The sequence below is a fragment of the Protopterus annectens genome, chromosome 13.part0, assembly GCF_019279795.1.
Source record: "Protopterus annectens isolate FY-2018-M chromosome 13.part0, PAN1.0, whole genome shotgun sequence".
Lineage (NCBI taxonomy): Eukaryota > Metazoa > Chordata > Ceratodontiformes > Protopteridae > Protopterus > Protopterus annectens.
In genome coordinates this window covers 48778416-48806394 of record NC_056747.1, presented here as the reverse complement: position 1 = coordinate 48806394, position 27979 = coordinate 48778416, and the positions used below count along the sequence as shown (strand labels likewise).

The 27979-nt window shown below is 41.7% G+C and overlaps 1 protein-coding gene across 1 annotated transcript in view; it reads left to right on the top strand.

The window, feature by feature from the left end:
• Window positions 1-27979, top strand: part of ZNF414 (zinc finger protein 414) — a 1162011-nt gene that overhangs the window by 721470 nt on the left and 412562 nt on the right. Inside the window, exon 5 of the mRNA XM_044090610.1 lies at window positions 17380-17927. Within this exon, the coding sequence (XP_043946545.1) occupies window positions 17380-17927 (548 nt within the window). The remainder of the gene's footprint in view (window positions 1-17379; window positions 17928-27979) is intronic.

Here is a 27979-nt window from a genome sequence, read left to right as displayed (position 1 = left end):
TGGTTTGCATGACAGAAAAATGGCTATGTTACAGAAACATGGAGAGGAGTGCCAGTGGATAAAAGGTGGGCAGTTAGGTGATACATGGGCAGATCCAGGTTCTTCTAAGATGTGCTTTGAGTAGTGATTTGAAGTGGGAGTTTGTGGATGTATTGGTTATGCTAGAGGGGAGAGTGTTCCAGTATTTAGCTATTTTGTAGGAGTATAGGGCTTTGCCTGCAGTATTGTTGGCAGTGGTGATGTTAAGGAGAGGTTTATTAGAAGATCTACGAGAACGATTGGAAGAGTAGTGGGTTAGTAGATGTTTTAGTGATGGAGTTTTATTTATTTATTTATTTTATTTTATTTATTTATATTTGTTGACCGGGAGTGAACAGCGGAGGCCCGAGTAGAAAAGCTCCACAGTTAAAATTAACAGACAGTAGTTACATTGGATTACATAATGATTAACAATTTGCATAGCAATTACTTACAACGTATTTACAGATGAAGAACATAGTACATCAGTAGACAACTAGAATTTTTGTCTGTGAAGTACATAACGGACATTAACAAATGTTACAAGAAGAAGTTCCTGCTGTATAATAAGTACTGGCTTATGAGCATCTGAGCTTGCTATACTCAAGGTAGTTAGTGGAGTGGAAAGAAAGGTAGTGGTTGGATGGGGTGGGTGATATTAGAGTGGGAGTTGCAAGGGCATAGCCAGCATGTTTTTAGGTGCGCTTTTAGTAAAGTTTTGAAGTGGGTGCATGATGGTATGGAGGTAATTGTGGGTGGGAGGGAGTTCCATAATTTGGCTATGGTGCAAGAGAATAGTGCTTCACCAGCAGAGTTATTGGCTTTAGTGAGCAAGTAATTTTTGTTGCTGGATCTTAGTGGTCTGGTGGTGCGATAGGGTTGGAGTAGATTCTGGAGGGATGGGAGATTTAGTGGATGATTTACTAGTTTGTGGGCGAGTGAGTTGATACCATTGAAGGAGGTGAGGGAGTTCAAGCCAGCCCAGTTCAGCAAGTGAGAGACATTGGTGACTACGGTAGGATGCCCCTGTGGCGAATTTGGCGATTTTGTTGTAGCAGGTCTCTGCTTGTTTAGATCGCATTGCCTTAGGTTGGTATATATTGGACAGGCATAAAGTAGGGTGGAGATAAGGTGGGAATTTGCTATTGAAATCTTTGCAGCTTTGGTGAGAAGTCGCTTATTTCTGTATAGCGCTCCTAGTTTTTTGTGGACTTTTTTTATGGTCAAGGATATGTGAATGTCAAATTTTAGTTTGTCTATTTCCAAATCCTAGCAATTTGGTATGTTCAGTTGGGTATATAGTGGTGGTGTCTTTTGCTGTGATGTTAGTGAGAGTTGTTTTGAGTATGTTTGGTGGGTTGGAAGATGAGTAGTTTAGTTTTGTTTGGGTTGAGTATTAATTGGGCATCGGATAACCACGTTTCAACAGAGGAAAAGGCTTCCTGTGTGACTTTTTGTAGTTTGGGTAGGGACTGGGCTGAGCAGATGATGGTTGAGTCATCTGCGTATTGTGTGAGTGTGCCATGTTTGGTGGCAGAGGGTAGATTATTGGTGAAAACAGAGAAGAGTAGGGGTCCAAGGATGGATCCTTGGGGAACCCCTATGGAGACAGGTAGTTGGGGAGATATGTCATTCTGCCATACAACGGATTTTTGTTTGGGTTTGTTTTGTTTGGGTTATTTAGGATATTAAAAGCACATGTAAGCTGTTGGTAGTTAAGTAACTGTGGGAATTCGAGCCATTGAAGGTCAGTAAGTACTTTGCAGTGGTGGGATTTGAAAGGGGAGTTGTTAGCAAATTTAGCAATTCTGTTGTAACATCCCTCAAATTTGTCGAGGTCTCTCTTTCTAATATGGGTAAATATGGGTGCAGCATACAGTAGTGTGGATAAGAGATGAGTTTGGGCTAGGGTGATTCTTGCTTTGTCAGTGAGAAAATTCTTGTGTCTATAAAGAGTACCCATTTTTTTGTGGACCTTCTGGATAGTTTGAGCTATGTGAATATCGAAGTACAGATTTTTATCAATCTCAACTCCTAGGAGTTTTGTATGAGATGACTGTGCCGTTTCTAGATGTAATTGAGAAGGGTAGGGAAGTGGATCTGGATTTATTGGGGGCAAACAAGAGAAGTTTTGTTTTGTTAGGGTTGAGAATCAATTGGATGTCAGAGATCCAGCCTTCTACAGAAGAGAAGGAGTCTTGGGCCAGTTTGTTTATGGTGGTAAGAGATGGGGCTGCACAGATGAGTGTTGAGTCATTGGCGTATTGTATTAATGTGGCTTGTTTGGAGGGGGTATGTAGGTTATTTGTGAAAATAGAGAACAATAGCGGGTCGGGTATTGACCCCTGAGGTACACCTATAGAGGTAGGGAGGAGGGGTGATAGCTCAGCTTGCCATTGGACAGCTTGCTGTCTATCTGATAGCTTTTGAACCAGGTGATGGTAGGGGAGTCGAAGGATAGGACAGAGAGGGTATCAAGTAGCAGGGGATGTGAAACCATGTCAAAAGCTTTAGAAAGGTCAAGGAAGATAGCAGATACAAAGTTATTATTGTTTCTGAGCTGGTTAACTTCATTTATGAAAGACAGAAGAGCAGTAGTTGTGCTGTGGTGAGGGCGGAAGCCATGTTGAGTGAGGGAAAGAAGATTATGTGAGGTTAAGTACTGGAGAACCTGGGAGTGGATACATTTTTCTAAGAGCTTGGATAAGGGAGAGAGAATGGCTATTGGCCGATAGTTGGAAAAGTCATATGAGCTACCACCTTTATGTAGTGGTATGATGTAGGAGATTTTCCAGATTTGAGGAACATAGCCTTCTTTGACTGACCGGTTGATAAGGATTGAGAGATGGGGTAAGTTAAGGAGTCAGCTGCTATTTTCAAAATGTTTGCAGGTATTTCATCGGCTGCAAGAGTTGTAGGTTTTAGTTTACAGATGAGCTTCTTAAGTTTGCTATTTGGAACAGGTGAGAGGGTAAAGGGGGTAAGTTATTTGAGAGTTTTGCTGAGTTATTTGGAGCGCTGTTTTTAGTAGTAATGGGTAGGTCATTGTGTTTGGTGAATTGGGTTTGTGAAGTGATGGTTTAGTTGGGTAGCGATATTGCTATTTTCATTATTGGGGGATTTAGGGGTGGGGGTGGTAGTTTTACCTAGTCTTAGCAGTGAGTTTAAGGTATTTCAGAATTTTGTGGGGTTTTTTGAGTGTTTGTTTTATAAACTGTGGAAGTAGTTTTGTTTGTCTAGTTTTGTTTGTTTTTTGGGTTGGTTCCTAAGTTGTTTATAGCTTTGTTTACTTTGGTTGGAGCTGTCTTTTTTCCATTGTTTCCAAGCTGAGTCCCTAGATGTTAATAAGGCTCTTGCATCTCTGCTCAGCCATGGAGCATAGTTTGCTTTGCCTCTAATTTTTCTGATTGGGGCAATTGGATTTAGAACTCTAGTGAATGTTTTCTTGAAATATTCTTCTGCTTGGTCTAGGTCTAGAGTTTTTAGTGGCTCCTAGTTGCATTGTTTTAAAGTATCATTTAGTTCCTCTGGGTTTTAAGTTTTTGTTAGCCCTGACTTGTCTGTAGACTATGGGCTTTGTGATATTGGCACGTTTCCTAAGGAGAAAAGTAGGGAGATGGTCGCTTAGTCCATCTGGTAGAAGTCCTGTGTGATAGTTACATTTGGGATAGTTTACTAATGTCCAGTCAATAATAGACTGTCTTTGGGATTTTTTTCTATTCTTGTGGGTTCTTGGATTAATTGGGCAAATCCATAGAGATTTATTGGAATGGAGGGGTTAGTTGAGTTACATGCTATCCAGTCAGTGTTTAGATCTCCTAGTACAATTGTTTCGTGTGGAAGGTTTTGACTGAGCCACTGAAGAATTTCCTCTATAGTATGGGAGGTATTTCCAGGAGGGATATAGCTACATATAATGGTGATTTGCTTTTTCATTTTTCAAAGATAGAGTGGCACCTATGATTTCTGTGTTCTGAAATATGGATATGGAGGTTTGAAGTGGCTGGAGGTTAAGTGAATTTTTAAAGAAAATGGCAACTCCACCTCCTTTCCTGCCTGTTCTGTCTTACCTTAGAATAGTGTATCCTGGTGGGAGAATTTCATTGTTTGAGACAGAGGGTTTGAGTCAGGTTTCTGAGATAGTGAGAATATCTGGGGAATGGTGAGAAATTAATGCATGTAGGTCTGGGATTTTGTTTGAAATACTTCTGGCATTGATATTTACGATCAGTAGGTCTGATTGAGTTTTATTTTTTAGGGTAGTGGAGCAGGGTCCTGGGTTTGGGTGAATGTCTCCTGATATAAGGAGTATTGTGCTAAGAATTATTATATGCTTAATTGCGAGTGCTACACATGTGAAAACTTTAAAAGGGGTTTTCCTATAGTAAAGATTTGGAAGGTGGGTCTTATTAGTATATAGCATTATGTTGTCTTTAAATAATGTTGAACAGATAGTAAAGTTGGTATGTGTTAATAGGTGTTAAAGTATGTGTTATATGATAGGTGGTATTATCTATGGGGTTGAATGCGTGAATGGATGTAATGTAGGTTAAGGAAGAGAGTGATAGTAGGAGGAAAGTTACTAGAAGAAACATGTTAGGGTATAGCGGGAAATAGATGGTGTAAGGCCTTAGGATTGAGAGTAGGTTCTAAGGTATGGTAGTAGTGAAAGGAGTACAAAAGTAGGTGTAATTTCCTGGGGGTGTGGCCAGTAGTAGTAATTGGTGGAGGGAGGTGATAAGGTGACAAGGAGCACAAATATATTTGGATGAGAGGCAAAACCAAAACTGTAATAGCTCCTACAATATAATTATGAGTGCAATGATAGTGAATATGCACTATCTCCCTTAGAGCCAATATGTTCAAAGTGATCCCAGGCCTATTGTATGCCTATTATCAAAATAAATGTAATGAGGTGGATACATACACACCCTTAGATGTAAAAGTTCATGTAACTCTTTGTTGAAGTCCAATATAATGAAGCCAACAAATGTAATACCCAAACCATAAACCAAAATAAGATTGTAGATTGTCCCAAGACCCATAGACAACATTCATTAATACAAAAGGGTCTTAGCAGGTCCCAGATACACGACCTGTTATTAATCCAGGTCCAATCCAACCAGATGTAATGTAAACAAAGAAAAAAACCTTAGCGTTTGTAATAGTGGACCCGATTCGTTGGTAAAGAACAAATCCGTTTGAGATAAGAAAAAAAAAACAGTTCAATTATCACCTAAACAGCAAAAAAAAAAAAATGCTCCGAATCCATTTAAAGAAACTTCAGTTCCATTGGAAAAGACAGATCCGTTAACACATACTAACCAGATAGTTCACTCTTTAAGGCCTGACTTCAAGGTAGCCACATATTACAGTTACAGTTCTGATAAACCTTTCTTCTTCCTTGGTTACTCTTCAATTTATGATAAATGTGTTCCATTAATCTGCGCTTTAGTTTTGGTTTCGCTTCTTAATTTTTACGTTGAAAATTGTTTCACAAACCAAGTTGTTATATACTCAAATGAGAATACAACCAAAAGTTGTAGTATCAATACCGTAACATCAAAATAACCAGACCAATATTTATTGATGGTTCTTCCTCTGTTGTTAACAAGTCCCGGATGAACTCATACCATCAGCAGTTGAGTTTGTTCAGTAAGCCCCTGTCAAGGGCCTTTTGTACCCAGAAGTTTCGCCCATGTCTAGAGCCAGTGAGGAGATCGAAGTTTCCTGAGAGAGGACTCTCTGAAATGATTAGCGTATTTGTGTGTGTTTGTTAACCATCAATTTCCAACTGTGCGTAGCCCATTTCCATTGATGGCCTTTTGTTGCTCCTTCTTTGTCAATAGTATCCATAAAGAGTTGTTAATTTGTTAAATGGTTTTTAACAGCACAATGTGATCTGGTTTCCAGTTCTTCCAGAAGTAAAGTATTTCATCAGTGGGAACTCTACTACCACACCGTGAAGAAAGATTTCATCACATCTCTCTGACTCACTCATAGGACTTCGTAAGGAGCCAATGTTACTCTTCCGACCCTCTGTCTACAATTTGAAACAAGTAAAGCCCTGGAGGAGGAGGTTGAGCCACTGCGCTGGAGCAAGCAAATGTTCTCACCCTAACTCCTCGGACACAGATCATCGAATGTATGTACTTGTTTAGTGTAGAGTTAAAGAAAAAAGTGATGGACACCAAGAAAATGTTTTCGGGTCAGGGAGGACATGTAAGTAGCTAATGGCCTTACAGCCTTTGGAGGCACAATATCAGAGGTTTCAGTGGTATAAACCTTCAGGATCTGGGTTACAAGGATACCTCCACATTTCTGACATCTTCAGACCTAGGATCCAGTAAGAATCGTTTGCTGTTTCTTCGCATTTAGTCATACTCCCATGATAATTTAGGTGTGTACTTAATGTTTTTAGGCCATTACTATATTATTTCATTCAAAAGATGTCCACGTTGATAAGTGTACCATTCATTTAGCAGCTCATTCCACTGAATGACACTTGCATAATCTGATTAAGTATCCTTCCTTGAAGTTGAATTCATCTGGGTTGAATTCTATTGCATAGGTTTACCCATTCTCATTACAAAGTATCAACTTTAATCTGATATGTTTTCTAGTGTTGTTTTACTGTAATAGATATTCTTTACAGTGCTTTTATTTTTGCAACTTCAGAAATTACTTCTTTCTTTATGGCTCATGAACCCAACAAATGTTGTTTTGTTTCATTTCGTTAGTCTATGTGTAGCTTGCTCCAAATAGCAGCATAAGGTTTAGCACAACATTCTAGGTACTTATTTAACTTTATGCTAATAAGTGTATTGCTCCGTGGACACTTTTCATCCAGAAACAAAGTCGACTGGCAGTGACGATTTCTATTGATGCATTAGTGCATTAGACATCATTGTTACGTATATTGAGCATATGGCTTCATTGTAGCTTATACAGTAATTGTATATTCCATCAGGTTACAATGTACAAATGTTTCCATATAGCATTCACTGTTTACACATCATATAAACTATAATGACATGTTTACACATCATACAAACTATGACGTGTTTACACGTCATACAAACTATAATGACGTGTTTACACATCATACAGACTATAATGACATGTTTACACATCATACAGACTATAATGACGTGTTTACACGTCATATAAACTATAATGACATGTTTACACATCATACAGACTGTAATGACGTGTTTACACATCATATAAACTATAATGACATGTTTACACATCATACAGACTATAATGACTTATTTACAGCAATGTAATCAAGATACTTTTAGGGATAGATTACATGCAGGTATATGTTCCATACCTGTACTTGTAACTCTTTCAGAATTTTTACCCACTGTTTTGAAAACAGGCTCATATTCTTCTCTCTACTGGCTCTTGATTCTAATTAGTACATGTCTTAATAGTCTTATGGGATGTTGGTTAAAGGAAAGCATTTACTTTTTAAAATCATCAAAGGCTAATTTCCCTCAAGCGAAGAAGAAAACAAATTAAAACATCTGATGTTGTAAATCTTCATTCATTCCTTACTGATAGGACTTTGGTTTCCTCCTCAGAACCGACACAGCCGGTACCAATCTCACGCCAGCCAAAAAGTCTCAGCTAAGACCTACCCACAATGCCCCTCTCATAGTCTCTCCAGATCTCGTTTGCCACATTCCTCGTCAGATGTGCCAAGCCTTCCCTCAAGCTAAGTGTAGCTTTTTTGTGGTTCTTTGTAGTTTTATCAACTAATTACCTTCCCTTAGCCAGTTTTTCCTTCTAAGGTTATTTCTTGTTCCTAAACTCTGTATTTCCTGATTAAACCCTACCCACTACCTTGGTAGTTTTTTCGTACCATCGTTGGTACGACTCCTCCTTCCCTACCTTGGTAGGCCCTTCTCTTACCTTTTGGTATTTCTTAGTACCATTGCTGGTACTCCTTCCTAGCTATCCATAAAAGAAAAAAAAAAAAAAAGAAAAGAATTTCGCTCTCTCTCTCCATACTTTAACTTCTTGCTATTGTTTGGTAGATAGTTTTATTGTTGGATGTAGCACTAGTGTGTTGTAATGTCGGATAAGGCTGAGCTTTGGGTTCAAACCATGTGATGTGCGGCCGTAAGATGCCCAACTCGGATGGTCATGCCCGGTGTGTTTATTGTTTGGGCGTTGACCACATTAATGTATCTTGTGACATTTGTTCTAGCTTCAGCAACCGTACGTTGGCTGAATGTAAGAACTAGCTTATTCTGAAGGGTATGCTGAAAACACCATTCCTCGGAGGCTCTTGCTGGGATGGAGGTCTCACCACCTCCTAAGCATAAGGATATGAAAAAGCATAAAGGGAAACGGAGTCGCTCTATTCCGACATCTCCATCCTCCTCGAAACTGAGATGACACCAGGCTTCTCCCTTGCTGTCGGCGCTGAGAGCTTCGGCACCAGGGTCCCTGTCTTCTCCCACTGTGCTGACCTTGATTATGACACAGGCTCCTACCACTGTACCAGCATGGGCACCATCCCCCTCGGTGCCGACCTTGATTATGACACACGCTCCTACCATTGTACCAGCATTGGCACCATCCCCTGCCTCGGTGCCAATGTCTTACATGGTTCCACTGATAATGACACCTGAGGTCCTGAAGACTGAGCACCTTGCCAGAACCAAGTACTCTCCTTATTATGACCCCTTTTTGGGACAACGATTCAATACTTTTATTTAGAGACCAGAATCTTCGGCAGCTTCCTTTAAATCCACCAGGAGTCTTTCGGAACAAGATGTAGTGAGGGTTGTGGACCAGCTTTTGGCAGCTAGAGGATTACTGACCCCATCTAGTTCTTCCCTCCCTCTTGGAACAGAAGCTCTCATGGTGTATTCACCTGTCTATCCTCCTCTGACCTCCTCCCAGGTCTCTGAGACTTCGGTACCGATGTTCATCCTGGTGCATTCTGTCTCTGCTCTGACAGCAGAGGTTTCTGTGTTGGCACTGATAACTCTTGGTGCCACAGCTCCTTTGGAACTGGTACACCCTTGGAGCAGTGATTGGGCTGTCAGCACTGTGACACCTAGTTCAGTGCCGATTTTTTTCTGTGGCGCTGTCTACGGTCACGGCTCTCCCAGCAGCTACCGGTCCTCACGGAGCTTTTTACCTCAAGGTGGGCTCCTCAGGGCAGGTTGTGACCCCGGTTCTGAGGTTGTCCTCTATTCCGGGCTCCCATCCCTCCTCGGGTGGGCCTGCTTTACAAGTGATGGAGAGGGTCCTCGCTTCAACAGGCTCGCAGTTGGCACCATTGGCATTGGAACCAGAACCCCCCTCTAGCATGTAGCTGTCTCCAAACTCCTACTTTGGGATCTCAAGCATGGGAGCTGCAAGACCTTCCCTTGAAGGGAACCCTTTCTCAGGAGTCCTCCTCAGAAGACCCCACTGGGGGCTACCCCGGAAGAACCTTTGCAAGAGGAAGCATCTTGATTCTCCTGAGGACTCAATCACCGAAGACACCAATTACGATGAGGGAGAAGGGGTCCCCACGGTCTTCCCCGGAAGACATCTCATTTGGAGACATTCTCGAGATCCTCAAACAGAGAGGAGAGTGGAGTCCCTCCAGCCGTTCTTCAGAGGAATCTGTGTTCTTGCAGGCTTTCTGTGCTCAACCATCTACTTCCTGGGTGACCCTACCTGCGGATGAGCTCATTAGGCTTATTGTGCAGCGTGCCTGGAAGGCCCTGGACAACATAGAACCTGTCCCCCGGAGGCCAGATAAAATTTTGTCCACTCCTGAAGACCAACCCAACTGGTCCAAATAGCTGGTGGTAGATTCTATGATTGTGGCGGCCACCAAGAGGGAACTGGTAGAAGATAGTTCCACTGTTCATCTCCTGAACAGGGAATCTTGGGCTATGGATAGACTGGGGAAGCGGACCTACGCTTCTGCGACCTTTGCCATTCAGTCGCTGAATTACCTGGCACATTTTACTCACCTCCAAAGAGACCTAATCTCAGAAATGTCTGCCTCTTTGGTGGGGGTACTGCCTGAGGAGGTGAGTGATACTATTGCCTTCCAGCTAGCTACCCTAGAATCCATCTCGAACTCCTCAATGCGCTTGATTGTTCACACTACTGAGGAGGCAGCTTGAGCAGCCGCATCGGGCATCATGAGACAGCATGCTTGGATGCATTTGCGTGACTTTGCGGACCCTTTCAGATCTTCCTTTGTCAATGCGCCTGTTGACGAATCTTCCCTTTTTGGTCCCAAAGTAAGAGAGACACTATCACGTAGTGAGAAATATGGAAAGACCTTGTCTGCTGTGGGCATACGTTTTTCCACCCCCCCAGAGATCCTACTCCAGGAATCATAGGGGAGGAAAATTGTGGTTCAAGAAGTCCCAAGGATATTTTCATGACACTCGTGATGAGCAATCCCCCGGGGCAGAGGGGGCAACTCATCCTGAAGCCATACCTTTCGGGGCAGAGGGGGTCCGCGCAACCAGGGCACTAGGGATTTCTTCTCTGGCTGACCCTTCCAGCGCTCCTGAACAGTGGCCCAGTTGCTTTCCTCTGGAAGCAGTCTGGGGACGATTCTCTCTGCACCTACAGGCCTGGCAGCTCATAACAACAGATGTGTGGGTGCAGAGAATAATATCCAGAGGCCATCATATCCCATTCAGTCTCACTCCCAGACCCATAAAACAAATCCCTGACATTCCACCCGATCAGAGGGAGGCTGCAGCATTAGAAATCGAAAAGCTGCTAAGAAAAAGATTCATCCAACCAGTCCCACCAGACCAAAAGGATCCAGGTTTTACTCGAGGTTCTTTTTAGTGCCAAAAAAGACAGGGGGCTGGACTGGAGACCAATTCTGGATCTCAGCTTACTAAACAAATTCATCAAACCTCAAAAATTCTGGGGAAGGACAACTGGATGTGCTCTATAGACCTCCAGGACGTGTATTACCCCAGTAAAGATGGACAAATGCTCCCAGAGATTTCTTCGCTTCTGGCTGGGAGCCAATCACTATCACTTCATGGTACTGCCCTTTGGTCTCTCGACAGCCCCCAGCGTGTTTTCCAAATGTATGGCAGTCGTAGTAGCTCATCTCCAACTACAAGGATTCCAAGTGCTTCCATGTCTAGATAATTGGCTCGTCACCGCCATGACCAGGAACCTTCTCATTCTCTCTTACACTCAAGGTCTTGCCCTTTGTCTAGGTGTCACGATCAGTATGGAAAAATCAAACATGTTTCCAACAAGAACACTGGAATTCATTGGAGCGATCTTCGACACAACATCCTATCAAGCTTCCCTTCCTCCTCACAGGCTTTCCAGAATAAGAAACCAGATTCAAGTCCTCCTTCCACAGACATTTGTACCAGCACGCCTTGTACTGTAGAAATTTTGGGATGAGGGGAAACAACTCTTGGGCTCTATGGCAGCAACCATTACCCAAGTATCACTAGTGAGGTTGCACAACAGTGGCTCCTTTCATCACTATGGTCGATCTTAACCCACCCACTCAACCACATGATACGCCTTATAGGTTCATAGGTTCATACTAGGCTATCTGCCCAAGGGCATTTATAAGCCTAGCCCATAGTTATGTGGCTTTCGCCACCCCTTTAGTTTGAATAAAACTATGCCTATTATTTTGCTGTGCCTCTGTCAAGCAGTGACACTGAAGTAATCCCTGGGGTATATCTGTGATCTCCCATCTATTGGTCAAGATTCCTCTTGAACAAGGCCAGCGAGGTGCTCTGCCTCACATGTACCGGGATTTTGTTCCACAGCATAGGGAGTCTCTGGGTGATGAATCTGTCCCTCCAGCACGTTCTATTAATAACCGTGTCAAGGTTTAAGTCTCCCTCCCTTGTGGTTCTGAGGGATCTAGATTTTTTGAGGTGAAGCATATTCATCAAATCTGGGTTTGACATGGCCTTATGTCAGGCACAGGTCACCTCTGAGCAAGCGGTATGAGACGGAATAGAGCTGGAGTTCTTTCAGTCGGGCAGCATAAGACATATTTTTGAGACCCTTTATCCTTTTGGTGAGGAACTTTTGGGGCCTTTCCAGCTGCTGCAGGTGTCGGGTCAGATACATTCCGAATGGGGCATTGTACTCAATCATAGGTCTAATGAGTGATGAGTACAGGGGGACGATGACCTCCCTTGATCTAGATGTGAATCCCTTCATGATCAGGTGGGCAATGTAGAAGGTTTTCCTAACTACTTTAGCAACATGAGTGTCAAACGAAGGCTACTGTCAACCTGGGTCCCCAGATCCCTGATGACTTCTTCTGTGCTCAGTGGATTGCCCCTATATGGTAGCTAGGGTAACCTTGTTTTTCCCGAAGGGTATGACTATGCATTTCTTGGCGTTTAACTTTAGGCCATGGCTCTGGCACCAGTTATCCGTTTCTGTGAGGCCCTTCTGAAGGATATCTGTGTCAGATGTGTTTTCGACTATGGCGCCCAGTTTGCAGTCATCTGCAAACTTTGTCAGCCATAACCCTCCTGTGTTTGCTTGTACTTCAGAAAAGTAGATGCCGAACAAGAGTGGACCCAAGACTGAGCCCTGTGGGACACCACTTGTGACAGGCTTTGAGTCTGACATGGCTCCAGCAACTCTGACCCTGTGGGGTCTGTCACTTAGCCAGTTTGCAATCCATCTTGTGATGTATGGGTTTACATTCAAGCTGATGAGCTTTTCGATGATACCTGAGTGGGGTATTGTGTCGAAGGCCTTTGCCAGGTCGAGGTAGGCTGTATGGACTGCCTTTCCCTCATCAATGGCCTTGGTGACTGTCTCGAAAAAGTCAACCAAGTTTAAAAGGCATGATCTGCCTTTGACAAAGCCAAACTGGGTTGGATCCAAAGTCTGCAAATTCCCTATGTCTTTATTTATGAGCTCCATTATGATCCTCTCCATGGCTTTGCAGATAAGGCTTGTCAAGCTAATGGGACGGTAATTTCCAGGGTCGGTGGAGGCACCACCCTTGTGAAGTGGGACCACAGTCGCCGTGCGCCACTCCTTGGGTATGTATCCTGAGGTGAAGCTAAGATTAAACAGCTGTCCTAACTGTGGGTTTAATTCCTCATTGAGTTCATGGAGCACACAGCCGGGGACACCATCCGGTCCCATGGATGCTGTGTTTTTTGCCTTGGAGAGAGCAGTTCTCACCTGGGCGTTGGAGATGTTTGGGGAGCTACAATCCTCTGGTATAGATATCTCCCCTTTTGGGGGGGAGGGGGGGGGGAGTTTGCACTGAACCTGTCAGCCAGTATGTTGGCAATGTGTGTAGGTTCAGTAATCTTCACATCATTTTGAACTAATTCTGAGCATATCTGGGAGTTTCCTCCTAGGTTTCTAACATAGCTAAAGAAGGCCTTATGATTGTCTTTTGAGTCCTTGGTGATTTTTCTCTCAATTTGCCTTGGATGATTTTATGAGAGCTCTTAGTTTTTTACTTATAATGATCAAAGGTGTCTTACCTTTCAAGGATTTTGCTCTATCTTGTAGTAGCTTCCTCCTTTTGTTGTAGAGCTTGTTTATGGCTGGGGTCCACCAGACTGGACGCTTGCCTTTGGTACAAAGAGTCTTAGTTTTGTTTGGGATTGCCTGATCCATGCAGTCCTGTAGGTGCTGGTAGAAGGCATTTGTAAGTGATTCAGCGGTTTGAGTAATGTTTACCACTGGCTCAGGGGCCTTAAAGGAGACCACACTAGTTTTTAGAAGTGTGAAATCAGCTTTTGAGAAGTTTTTCACTGTGGTCTTTTTTATTTCAGGTGGGGGCGGGATGAGGACCTCCAGCGAGATTAGTTTATGATCTGATCTCACCAGTGAGGGGTATACTTCCGGGAACATTGTGATCCCATGTTAGTGATGATGAGATCAAGTATGTTTTCTCCTCTTGTGGGGATGGTGACTAGTTGTTCCATGTCATTTGAGTTTATGAACTCCAGGAACCTTTAGGCTAGAGTGTTTGGGCTTGAGTAGTGTTCCCAGTCTATATTAGGGTAGTTGAAGTCACCTAGTATGATGGTGTTTGGAGATGCATTTATCCCCTCCAATGTTTTCAGGAAGGCCATGTGAGGTTCCTGAGTTTGAGAGGGTGGCCTGTAACATGCTACAAATTGCAGAGCAGTCTTGCCTATGGTTAATTGCACCTGGATGGTCTCCGATGCATCGTGCGTTGCCACCAACCTTGAGGTGTGGGTGTCCTTTATGAATATGGACACCCCCCCTCCTTTCTTGGTGTTGTCCGGATTTTGGGGCCGGGACGCATGATATGAGGTGAAACCTGATAGTGCTGGGGTGCTCTCAGGAGCCTTGAATCAGGTTTCTGTCACAGCACAGACATCGATGTTCTCCATACTGAGAAGGGCCTTGAGTGTGTGCATCTTGAGATTGAGACTTCTGGCATTGAGCAGCATTACCCTTAGTTTTTTTCCTTTTTTGTGTTCTAGGGTGGTAGGTTTAGAATTTGAGCCTTGCCTAAAAAGGCACTATGGGGGTGGCAAGAGCCTTTTCCAATATCCGGAAGCCCAGGGGTGACAGGTGCAAGCCGTCCCTTGCGAAGCAGCGTGGCTTGTCCAGCATGTCATCCCAGGCAGACAGACATTGGATCCCCTTTGAATGACATCAGAATTTAAGCCAATTATTAAAGCTGATCATCTTATCACTGTATTGTGGCATCATTCTTGGTGAAGGTAGGATACTGCTCAAGGTCAGGGTCATACCTGCCTGGGCTACATAATCAGAGAGCCCCTCAATGTCTCTTTTCATGTATTCCAAGGAGGTACGTCTCAGGTCATTGACACCAGCGTGGACAATGACTGAGTCGTACTTGTACCTGCTGTTGAGAGACCTGAGTGTTTGCGTTATGTGGCGGATTCTGGCGCCCGACAGGCAGCTTACTGTGACCTTCTCTTTACTCAGTCTGGTGAGCGGGACGTCAGTGTGTCTGACTATGGAGTCACCAATGACGAGTGTGTCTGGCATTGTATTTGGCCTTAAGGTGCTGTGACTGTTAGACACTGACTGTGTGGTCTATGTGTTGCATGTGTTGGGTCCTGAGGTGGTAGTTGTTTGGGTGTCTGCTTTGGTGGATAGCAATTTAGTCGAAAAACAAAGCATTTACTGTATTTTTTCTGTCTGTTTACAAAAAAACTAAAAAAAAACAAAAAAATACTTCTCCTTTCCTAGCTAGTTGTTCCATGGCTTTATAGGAGGTTTGACAGGAGGTTTAATAAGTAATACTTCTTTCATGAAGGTCTTGCACAGTCGGTGTGACATAACAGATGAATTGTCTATTCCATTGTGAAAATCTGCAATAGCTGCTAAATGTACTGTAATCATCGTTGCTGAAGCTCCTGCGTGTAACAGGGTAGTGAGATATTGTAGGATCTTCTGAATAGGCACAGAAAAGGGGTCCATGTTATGCTCTTTGGCCCATCTAGAGAACCTAAGTCCACTTACTGACATAATTTTTCTGGTGGATGGTTTGTGCGAAGCCAGCAGGATCTCGCCAACAGGGGATGAAATATCAGGTAGTCTGGCAATCATCGGCAGTGGAGTGAGCTTGAGGCTGTGTAGATTGGGGTGACTCAGTCCCTGAGGATGAGACAGCAGTCCTTGAGATTGATCCAGGATCCACGGGCTGTGAATCAGGTGAGGCCACAGGAATGGGAACCAGACTTGACAGGGCCAATAAGGGGCAATGAGGATCAGTTTGCTTCTCAACCTTTGAGTTTTGGGATGAGGGGAAACTGGGGAAAGGCGTACAGTAGACCTGGGGCCAATCGTGCATCAGAGCATCCCTCGGTGACTCCCCCTGAGGGGGAGATCAGGGCAAAGTAGCTTCTGCATTTGTTGTTTAGGGGTGAAGCAAACAGGTCGCAGTTAGGCCTGCCCCAGTGCTGGAAGATTTGAGCTGCTATTATCAGATCGAGGGACCACTCGTGAGGCATCAAAATGTTTCTGCTCAGATTGTCTGCGATAAGACTGGAACTCCTGGGAATATGCATTGCTATTAGAAAGCGGTTGGAAGCCATCGCCCAATGCTACATTCTCATGGCTTTCCGACACAGGGGCCAAGACCTGGTTCCACCTTGTTTGTTGATGTAACAGACGACGGACATGTTGTCCAATTGAATTACAATGGTCCCAGAAGGAAGGGATGTGTGGAACACTTGCAATGCTAACAGAACTGCCCTCAATTCCAGGACATTTATGTATAAATTGGCCTCTATGGGGGACCAGGTGCCTTGGACCATCCTTCCCTGGAAATGCCCCCCCACCCTAACAGGGAAGCATCCGTGGTGACCGTGGCCCTGGGCTGGGGGAGACAGAATGGTTGACATCAAAGATTTGTTTCTGGCTTCATCCACCACAGCATTTATTTCTTGCAAATAGTATCAGTCAGTGTATAAGAAAGAAGAGGTAATGCCAAACATATTGCAGTTTACAGTAAGAGCACAGGGTAGGCTGGCAAGCTGTCAGCCTTAACAGACCTGTGGGGAAAGTATCTGAGACCCTGGAACTGTAGGATGTATGAGTACAGATCTAAACTGGTGACAACTTTATTTATAACATGAATAGCCTGACAGCTTTGTTTTCCACCTCATGGGATTTTGGTACACCACCAACTTTTTCAATTATAATAAAGTGACTGGTGGTCCTTTCCCTTTGGTCCTGGGATCGTTCGGCAGCAGCAGAAGAGGCGATGTGCTGTTAAACCTAAGGATCAGTGTATACGTGTGAACAGCCTGCAAAGTGTGCTTATGCTTAGCAGGAAGGCCTGTCAATTCATACCTCTCAACATTTTGCTGAAAAATTCTGGACAAAGCCAAAAAATGAGGGGAGTTAAAGGCCTAAGGTTTTTAAATACAGCTCTTGGTTCACTTAAAAAGTTAATAGATGAATGACTTTGTGTATCAACATGCATTTTTTGTGAATAATAGGTGTGAAACTGTCATTGCTGGCATTATTAACCGACTGCTTTCCTTAGTGATTTACCAGAAAATCAAAAGTTTTATGAGGGATGGGGTAAACATATGAGGCAAAATTAGAGACATTCTGTGAAGTTTGGGACAAGTCAAGTGTTGTGAATGTCATGCCTGTAGGTAGCTTGTTATTGTGCTCAAAACAATTGTGCCTTATACTAAGAAAATGAAAAATAATTTGTAGATAGTAGTACATAGAGCTGTGTTCTGCCCTTTCTTAGCTAGTTGTGTATTTTTACGTAAGACATACATTAGATTTTCTAGTTGAAGCCATGCACTTCTTTCACTGTAATTATATATAAATATGCTACTGATGTGGCATAGAGGTAAATTGTCACTTCTGTTTACTTTCCAGATGTGAAAACTGCATGGTACGTTTTCGAACACACAGATCCCTCTTTAAGCATCTCCATGTTTGTTCAGATGTGTCAAACAGCACTTTGCCAGACAAAATAGAAAAAAATGTCCCAGCATCTCTCTCCAATGCTGCTGATGACTCTGAAGAAAAGTTGCCCATTTCTGAAGAAATGCCAAAACTGCAGCGTATTACCAGTCAAGATGAAAAGGATGAGATATCTTCTGCAGGCATGGACAGTGTTTCTACAAAACGATTATCTGAAACCACCTCACTTCAAGAAGGGATATCATCTCTTGATAAATTTTCTTTGACAGTCGTCTCTGGAGCTACTGAGAATTTTCCAGTGTTAGATTCGTCATTGTTTGGACCACCAGCACTGACCAGAATTTCAGGGCAACCTAACACTTCTATGACTGAACCCTTACTATCTTATGCACAGTCACCCTTCAGTGTGCCCCAAACAGCAGCTGTTCAGCAGCGCCTCAAACCCTACCTACCCAATCAAGACCTTCCGATCTCTAATGCAGTTTGGAAGAAAAACCAAGGTTAGAGACTTTTTTTTTTGTTTTACTGTGTTACAGTAGACCCTTGGAAATACTGACATTCCAGGTGTCTGGTTAGATCGCTGGTCTACATTTGTCCACATCATGTTTTGGCACATGCCCTCAATAACAAGCATTTCTCGTCTTATAGCCCCAGTAATACTCCTGTGCTCCGTAGCATCCAGAACCTCCATGGGTGGGTGGGGGTGGAAAACGAGAACCAAAAACATTTGGCCAGAATTGCTGTGGGATTAGAGGGATTTTTTTTTTCTATCTTCCTCTTATCTGAAGTTTACTCCACAGTTCACTCTGAAGAGCTGAGTGGAAATATGTGCTGATATACATCCATGATTGTTGACCACAGTAGGCATGCATTTTTTGACCACCTGCCACCCCTTATGTTCCAGTGCTGTAATATGCAGTCACTCGCAAAGTGAGGATCAGTCTTCCTCCCTGCTTTCTTTCATGTAGCATAGGCAGTCAAGCAAAGGATGTTCACTGCAGCACCTCCTAAATGGTTCTTTCACCAACAAGCCAACTAGTCAGGTCCAAGTCATGTGGGTTCCAGTCATGACAAAAACATCATGGAGCTGCTTAGGTGGTCCATTCTTCCCCTAAAATCTCAGCTGATCAATGTGGTGAGAAGAATAAGGATGATTATAGGTAAGAGCTGGTTTATAACTGATGCCATTATGGCAAATGTGCAGGTTAGTTAAGCAGAATGTCAGATAATTAAGTACTGATATTTTAAAAATGTAACGTGTGTTTGACTGATAACATCTCCACCTCATAGCAGCACTTCAGACTCCTCGCCGATTCTCCCACAGCACTGCCCTCAAACAGCACTCTTCACAGGTAAAAAGTGTTAAAAGATGCCCCTTTGTGCATCCACATATATCATTGTGTACATGCCCAAAAGAGCAAGACAGTAATGCCATCATGTTTACTGTTCAGTTACTTGGTGTATGTTTTTTCAATCAGTATATCTGTGCAAGCACTGCTCTCACAATGGAAGTTGTACTGTGAAAAAAAGTTGTTTTTTTTTCTCCAAGGAACACAGGTCACCACTACTCCTTCACCTCCTGCTTTTTGTTGTAATAAGTTCTGAGATCTCTTAAATTCAGATAAATTAATATCTTCCTTTTTAAACAATACTTTCTGAATAAATTAAACCATTTATTCAGTGTTGTCACCTTTGATTCAGTCAGCAGGTAGTTCAACAAAATAAGCATTGAATACTGTCAAATTTGTGTTTCTGTGTGTGTGCATACAATGCTGGTCTATCAGGAAATGAGGGATAATTTATTTTTGTCTGATAAGGCAAATGTAGGATATACGATTGTGGTGAGAAGTAGGTTAAGGAATGACTTGTTTAGGCTTAAATTGATAGAACAATAGCACTCGCTCTTCTTCAGTGGAAAATGTGAAAGGCTGTTCACTTTATGAGATGCAGGAATGAAGTTATGAACAAAGAGAAAGGAAGAAAACATGGGTGATTGTGACACCAAAACCACTGGGAGAAGTAGGTCAAATAAACTGCTATGACAGATGCTCATTTCAGGGAGGCAGAGGTGCAAATGCTTCTGCACAGAATAAATGAGAGGGCTTTCCTAGAGCTCTTTGGACAGTTCTGTAAATTGTTTAGGGAAATAAAAAGTGGAGAAGGTCCACTGAAGAACAACAAAAAATATGTGACAAGAATGAAAGGACTTTGCGTATGACAAGTTAATTCATGTGGGACTGCGCTGTTTAGAAAAAGAAAGGAAATGGTTATACAGTTGGGTGCACACACAAGTTAACTAGTCAAGACAAAAAAAAAAGGAAGGCGCTTGTGGTCCTTTTAAGATGTGTACAGTTCGAGCTTGGTATGAGTTGGTAGAAGGTTCAGGAATGGGAATTTAGCAGAGGTTTTGGAAGCTGTGATGACAAAGGCTACACGGTGTCCTTGGTGTAGCCAGATTAAGGGAGGGAGTAAATGATGAGAAGTAGCTTAATCTCCCGGGGGGGTGTATTCTGATCTACCGGGGGGATGTATTCTGATCTCCCGGGGGGGGGGTGTATTCTGATCTCCCAGGGGGGAGTGTATTCTGATCTCCCAGGGGGTTGTGTATTCTGATCTCCCGGGGGGGGGTGTATTCTGATCTCCCGGGGGGGGGTGTATTCTGATCTCCCAGGGGGATGTGTATTCTGATCTCCCAGGGGGTGTGTATTCTGCATTGGTATAATATAGTACTACACAGCAATGAACCTATTTAGAATGTGAAGAGAAATCCAATTTGTAACACGGGTATACCAAGAGCAGCCATGGGTAATACTGGGTTTACCAATGACATTAAGCCATTTTGTGCTTCATTGTTTTGACCAGATATTACAGGTCATGCATAAATCCAATATTACCCACTGCCATTGTATTTCTTATTGGTTGTATACAGTTTCAGGTGTTTAAATTTGTAGGCTTCAAAAATTAGTCTGTATTATATGTTACCTGACGCTCTTCCCCATTGAGTGAAGTGACAGGAATGCTGCATGACTTTTTAAACAGAAATTTGTATTAAAATAGTTGCTAACCCATTTGGAGTATTGCAGGCATAAACTGCCAGAGTCTGCTAACATACCTCCATGCAGAGATACTCTGCGATTTTGATAAATGAACAGCAAGTATATTAATCCTGTTATCTATTAGCAGATGTTTAAACTGGTAACCAAAATTGAGGCAGAAGACATAAAAAACAACCCAACCCAAAAAAACAAGGTGACCAGGTTAAAAGTGTGCACAAAGCCAGGAACTGCACCAAGTCAAAGCAATAAAATCACATTTATTCAAAATGATTTAGTGCTTTCATCCTATTCTGTGAACTCCTAAATAGAATAGGACAAGAAGCCCTAAATCAATTTGAGTAAAAGTGATTTTATTGCTTTGACTTGGTGCACTTCCTGCCTTTGTGCACACTTTTAGCCCGGTCACCTTGTTTTTTTAATTAATTTATTTATTTTTTGTTGAAGTTTAAACTGGCTTTGTTAGTGTTAATTGCTGCGATAATGGCAAGCCGTGTTTGACCTGAATTTATCTGTTTATTTACCGGTGTAGAACATTGATCAAATCTGACCATTTGCAGGCTCGACTTATTACATTCCTTGGTCGCAACCGTAAAGTTAGATAAGTTATAACTAAATTATATAGTATAGTAACATAACATAGATATAAAAATATACACATTTTTGCAAGAAGGTTTAAAATGTAGGAGGACCAGGAGTATACAGTTTAAAACATGTATTACAAGTGAGGTAAATCTAGTCCAGCTGAAAGAATGGATTTATTATATGCAAGTATGGAGAGCAACTTTAGCAGTGAAGAGAATAGAAAGTATAGTTGTGTAAAATTTTATCATAACAGTAGATGTCTCTCTCTTCACTGTTGCAGTACTCAAAACAGAAGGGATCTCCTGCCCAGGGCAGCCCAACGTTTGGCCAATGTACAAAAGCCTAATGATCTCATATGTGTGCCATACGTCACATTTATGCTCCCTCTACAGAACGTAGGACATAAACGGGATGTGTGGATGCAACTACCCAGAACTGAATTGCCACAGAAGAGACCAGTCTCCATAAGAGAAAGGAGTCCATGCACATCTAGAAGGAAAAAATGCAAAAGAAAAAGAGGACATCCTCAAAAAGAAGGGGATCTAAAACAAAAACCAGAACAAACAAGGGGGGGGGGTTGGAGGGGAGGGAGCGAATACTGCAACAATGAAGAGAAGCAGATCTACTGTTGTGGTAAAATTTTACACGTGCACTATGGCCTTCTGTATCAATGTTTTAGTAGTATCCAAAACAGAAGGGGGAGAGTAAGAAAGCTCAAGAAAATGAATGGAAGACTTCCAAGATGATTGCACATTTGAGAAATAGCTTTATTTTGGCTGTCCCAGTGTGAAAATGGAAAATTAGCAGAGAACGTCAGTAGATCTAGATGTCTAGGTAAATTTCAGTAACTGGCTAGTAAGTTCACTGCCTGGATGCCAGGAAAAAATAAATACAGAAGACCTGAAGGAAAATCAACTACAAATGTTGACGAAAAAACACTGACGGGGAAAAGTACTGCAGCTGTTCAGCAAAAAGCAGTGCAAGCTCCAGACATGATTTCCAGTAACCTAGAAGAAAGTATAAAGCAAATGCACACAGACCAGAGTGAAATAAATGAAACGCTGATGGAGTGTATCAACTCAAATAATAAAAGGCTGGAAAAATGGAAAAAAGCTTTAAACAGGTATTCAAATAAGATGATAAAACTGCAAAACTCTGAGGCTGACATGAAAAAAAGGCTGGCTGAATGTGAGACTGCACAAGAAGAGAGGTTTCAGAAAATAATAGAATTAGAAGACAGAGCATGTAGGGAAAATCTGAAATTTTCTACTCTACCAGAGAAGCTGGGAGGAACAGCCTGTATTAATTTTATCAAAGCACAAGTAAACAACTGGGCTGGTATTCCACAACAGGAACTGTTAATTGAAAAGGCACATTGTGTGTGTGCTCCAAACCGGTTATGACAAAACAACCTAGACCTTTAATAGTAAAGATGCTATCTTACCAGCAGAACAAGTTGATTCTGACAAAACTGTGGCATAAGGACATAGTACTAAAAATGGAGAAAGCAGAGTGTTTATGGAGAATGTCTACTTATTATACACCAGACAGAAGAGGAGTAAATTTATTCCATTATTCAGGGAATGTTGAGAAGCAGGCTTGAGATTCAGACTGCTGTACCCAGCTCTCTCCAAAATATTTTTCACTGGAGGGGCAGAATAATTTTTTTGATGAAGTACATGCTAAGAAAGAAATGCAAAATACTGTCCAACAAAAAGTGAGCTGTGAATCAGGAAATCCTGCATCTTTTTTTTCTGATAATAAAGACCACAGAGAAGACTGTACCAGTGAAACCTTTTCCATTGCTTCAATGGAAAATGCTTGAGAGAAGGAAAAAAACACAAGAGTCAACTAGAAGAATTGAGATTACATTGGAAATGAAACAGAGACATGATTTGGGAGATGGAGATGAACAGGAATAGAACAAGAGAATCTGGAAATATTGTTCTTTCTTAGACTTTAATCTTGTAGGGGACTCTAAAGCATACGCCCTACTTCATGCCATTAACGTCTGGAAAAATATTCAGGGAAGGGAGAGAGTTAACTAAGTAAAACAATTTTTTTTCTAAATAGTGCTGTTTTAATAGTGCATGATTTTCTTTGCATGTTATAAAGTATGTTTTCCTTTTCTTTCTTTCTCTCTTGTCTCTTTTTCCTTGTTCAGTTTTAAGAAATGTAGGCACTGCAGTGTAAAAAAATCCAGTTAAAAGAGCATGACAAAAGAAAAATTAGTGTGCTTTTTCTCATTCTTGCAGAAGGGAATGACTGGATTAAGACCATTAGCTTAATCTAGAAACACGTTTTAAGAGAAAGCAAGTAAATAAAAAAGAATATTAAATATTGCAAGGCTTTTTTTTCTAGTAAACAAAAGGTATGCTTGGCAGTTTTGTGTATGGTTCTCATTATATTTCTAGCAGGCATTCTGATCATAAGAAATGGCTTGAAGAAAATGTTTTCTTGTTTTCTGAAAGCATTCAAGTGTTTTTACCAGGTGAGAGTGCTATGAAGATGAGGCAAAGGCAGGCAGTACTTAATAGAAACACAGGCTGTTCCATGGAAGATGTGAATTCAGTAGTAGGAGTTTGGAGTGAATTTCAATATTATTCCTCAAGATGCAAAAACTGGGTTAGGCTAGAGAGAATTTACATTTCACAGGGACATGTGCATTTAATTGAAGTTCTTGACACACTCTATAACTATTTCAGGTCATGCGCCAATAATAACTAAAATAAAAACGGAAGGTTATGAAAGAAAAATGAGACAGTGATGCTTTTCCCGCCTAGCTGTTGAAAAGAGATGTATTTAAGGAATGGGTAGTGGAAATTATTCAGTAGCTGTTAGAGAAGATAAAAATTTCTTCTAAAAATATAACTTGGCAGTGGGATAAATTTAAAGTGGAGTTTAAAAATAGGGTGGAAATAAAAGAAAGAGAGAGATGGTTAAGTAACAGTAATTATTTAGAGGGACTAACAAATGTTAAAGTATTGCAAAATAGGGGGAATCCCACAGAACACGAAGCGGAGCAACTGCAGAATGCTAAACAGAAAATAAGGGATTACCTCAATAATATGCTCGAGTTTAGAAAGACTGCTCTTAAGCAACTGGTTTTTGATAATTACTCTAGAGCACAAAAACGTTTACAACAAAGACTCCATCAACAGACAGTAGAAAGGGCTGTTGCCAAACTTAGGGAGCCTATAACAAGGAAGATAACAAGGGATCCTATAGAAGTATTAGAAATGTTTTGAAAATGCTATGAAACTATTAAAGCACAGAAGTATGGAACTCAAGAAAAGGTGCAAATGGAAATGTTTATGAAAGAATTTAATTTGCCGATGTTAGAGAGGAGACTCTATTACTAACATGTAGGATAGGAGGAGAGGAGATAAAAATGGTGACATATAACCAATCTAGAGGAAAGAAATAGATGGTATTCCTGTGGCTTTTTGGAAGCTGGGTGGGGGGACTAATAAAGAGCTGGAAATTTTTGTTTAACAGTATTTTAAGATGAGAAGTACCAACATCCTGGAAGAAAGCTGTGGTAGCTGTGATACCTAAAGAGGTTAAAGATCCATCAGATCCAGTTTCATACAGGCCCATTTCAATACTAAACTGTGATTATAAAGTGTTTATGTCTATAATGGCTAAAAGAGTGGCAAAAGTGATGCCAGAATTGATCGCTATGGACCAGTGTGGTTTTGTGGAGAGGAGGCAAACATTTGACAACATTAACAGAACACTGATGATCCAGAGAGAAGCAAAAATGTAGGAAAATATCACTGTTGTTGGTGGATCTTGATGCAGAGAAAGCATTTGACAAGAGTAAACTGGGACTTTGTGAGCAGAGCGATGGAAGCATTTTCATTCCCTGATAACATTATAAGGTTAATTAGGTGGATATATGAGAGATCAGAGGTGAAAATTGAAGTGGGTGGGTTCCTCTCTGATGAGTAGAGGAACCAGATAGGACTGTCCTCGCTCCCCTTTGTTATTTGCATTGTATTTAGAACCATTGGCAAAGAAAATAAAGGACTCAAATTCAAGGATATTGTAGTCAAGAAAAGCTGGCTCTATTTGCAGATGATATTTTATATCTGACAAAACCAGAAAGGAAATTACAGTGTTGTAGAACATTTTGAGACAGTTTCAAATCTTTTCGGGGTTCAAAATTAATGCAGCTAAAACAAAGGCAATAGCAGTAAATTATGTACCCAGACACGAATTGGTTCAGCAATGTCCATATTTATGGTAACATAATGAAAGAAACATTTAGGAGGATGGATTACAAATGATTCTGGCGTGGCAGCTAAGGATATGTGGGAAAAGAATAAACAAAAGATAATACAAAGACTGAGAAAATGGAAGCTCTGTTTTATGGATATCTGTACTAAGATGCAAGCAGTTAAAATATTTTTAGTCTCTTTAGTCTTACACACAGGTCAGGTGTATCTTTATCAACCAGAGGAGAAGCTGTTGATAGGAATTAATAAAGAGCTGAAGGATTTTATCTGGGAGCGGAAGACGGCAAGAGTCAAGTGGGATGAGCTGATTCTTCCAATACAACAAGGCAGATTGGGATTAACCAGTTTGAAGAAGTATTTCAGAGCAACACAGTTAAGGCTCCTATATATATATATATATAGCACAAACAGAAAACTATAATTTAAAGTGGAAAAAGATAATGATGAACAGGGGAAGTTCAAGAAACAAGGAGAGACTGGGATTTTGGATGCAGACCTTTATGGAGAATAACAATAATCATACAGGATATTATATTCATAAAGTAGCAGAAAGTATTCTAAGACCTAAACAAACACAGGAATGGCGAAAGTTGATTCTGCCAATGGGGGTGACTGCAATTAGGAATGCAGACAGTAGGTAAGTGGGGGCTAGAATTTATTGGAGAAAACTGGCAAAGGAACCAATAAATTGGGAGCAGATAACTAGAGAGGGAAAGGTAATAGACTGGGAAGAGGTCAAGAATTTATTTATTTCGACTGTAGGTTAGAGATTGCCTTCCTATCAAGGACTGATATCAGAGTGTAGGCAAAAGAGAAAGAAATAGGGAGGTCCAAGACTAAAGACCAGCACTGGTAGAGTTTTTAGTAGAATCTAGAACAGAAGCTGTCATTAAAAAAGGAATACTTATATAAGTAGGGTCCCTGTTGTTTTAGCGAACGCTGTTTAGTCGAACGTCATTACGCAAAATGGTAAAATACCGAAAGCATGGAACAGCTATTTTTTTTTCCTAGGAAAAAATCACTGGGCCGTTTTCAGGGCTTTGCCATATCCTCCACTGTGGTGCGATCTTGGAGTTAGTATATTTAAGTAGGGGGTTTGGGGGTGGCACAGCCCCCCACTTTTTGTGTTTTGATTTATTTATTTTTTTAATGGATCAGCAATTTTTTTTCCCTAGGGAAAAAAATGGCTGATCCGTGTGTTCGACATTTTGGGTTTTCAGGGATTGTTGGTCGATTTATATAGTGTTAGGTTAGAAAGGATTGGGAAGAGAGACTGGATAAGCAATTCACAAAGAAACAGTGGGGGTTGTATGTATGTCGCTCAAATATGCAACAAAGTCTATAACATTTAGAATCTTTGCTTGGAAGTGTTTACACAGGTATTTAGGTATTTTTATACGCCAAGTAGACTGCAAAGAACTTTTCCTCGGGTAGACTGCAAATGTTGGGGATGTGATGGGGAAGAACCAGGTAAATTTGGAACATGTTTTCAGGGAGTATAATGAGTTGGCAGACTAAAGATTCTCTGCAGACTGCTGTGTCAGAGATACTGGTTGAACAAACTGGTATAACTAAGGACATTTTTTTGTGCTATGACACTGAATTGGAATTGCCTAGGCATGGTAAGGCCTTGCTGAGTCTAATCATGGTGGCTGCCAAAAAGCGGTGATTAGAAAATGGAAATCAGTCTAAGTCAGCTGTAGTAGAAGTGACAAATATAGTAACAGAGATAAAACAGCAGCAGTTGGGATGTTTAAAAAAAGGGTAGAAGCAAATTGCATAGGAAAAAAATGGAAATTGTGGAACAACACGTTCAGAGGACAAACGAGATTTAAACAAAGGCAGGATTTGAATGAGCTGTGAAAGTTTGACTGAGAATGACTGCATAGATTATAAATGATGTATAATGTTTGCAAGTGTAGATGATGTTCATCGTGTTACCCTGCTGCAGTCATCACACTTGGGTTATCCTGCCGTCAGGCGGTCCCGCAGTCGGCCTGAATCCCAAAGTCTTGGTCTGGCGTCGATTGCTGTCGCTTCTTCCCTGATGTCAGTGCGCCAAGGGTATATAAGAGGCATCCAACGCCATTTTCTTCAGTCTTTCTTGCCGCACGGTGCCCGAAGCAGAAGCAGTTTGCAAGTGGCGGTCGGCCCACACCTGAGATTTTCAATTCAAATTTCAGTCCGAAGTCTTCAATAAAGCTAAGTACCCCATTGGGGAACCTTTTCTTGCCTCAGTCCGATGTCAGAAAAAGTTAATAATTGCATTTCTTGTGGGAAGCAAATACCTCATATGGACTTCCATTCCTATTGTATTCCTTGCCTAGGCCCAGACCACGACATCACAGGTTGTCCGTTTTGTGCTAGGTTTAATAAACGAGCTATCAAACGCTGTTTTGACTTAGCACGACATTACTTTGGTAGGAAATTTAATTATATCATGCCATCAGAGTAGCCGATGACAGGCATACATAAAAAATGCAAGGATAAGGACAGGCAGCCTAGGAACAAGCCAGACTCCGAGGCCTCTGCTGGGCCTGTCGCTGGTTCTCCGGTTTTCAGTGAGGCGCCTACGCAGCCCCTGACTACCGCAGAACTGGAACCCCAGACAGCTGCGGATTCTCAAGCAGAGTCCACTAGGCCGACGCAGCCATCTTCCGACACCGGAGCAGA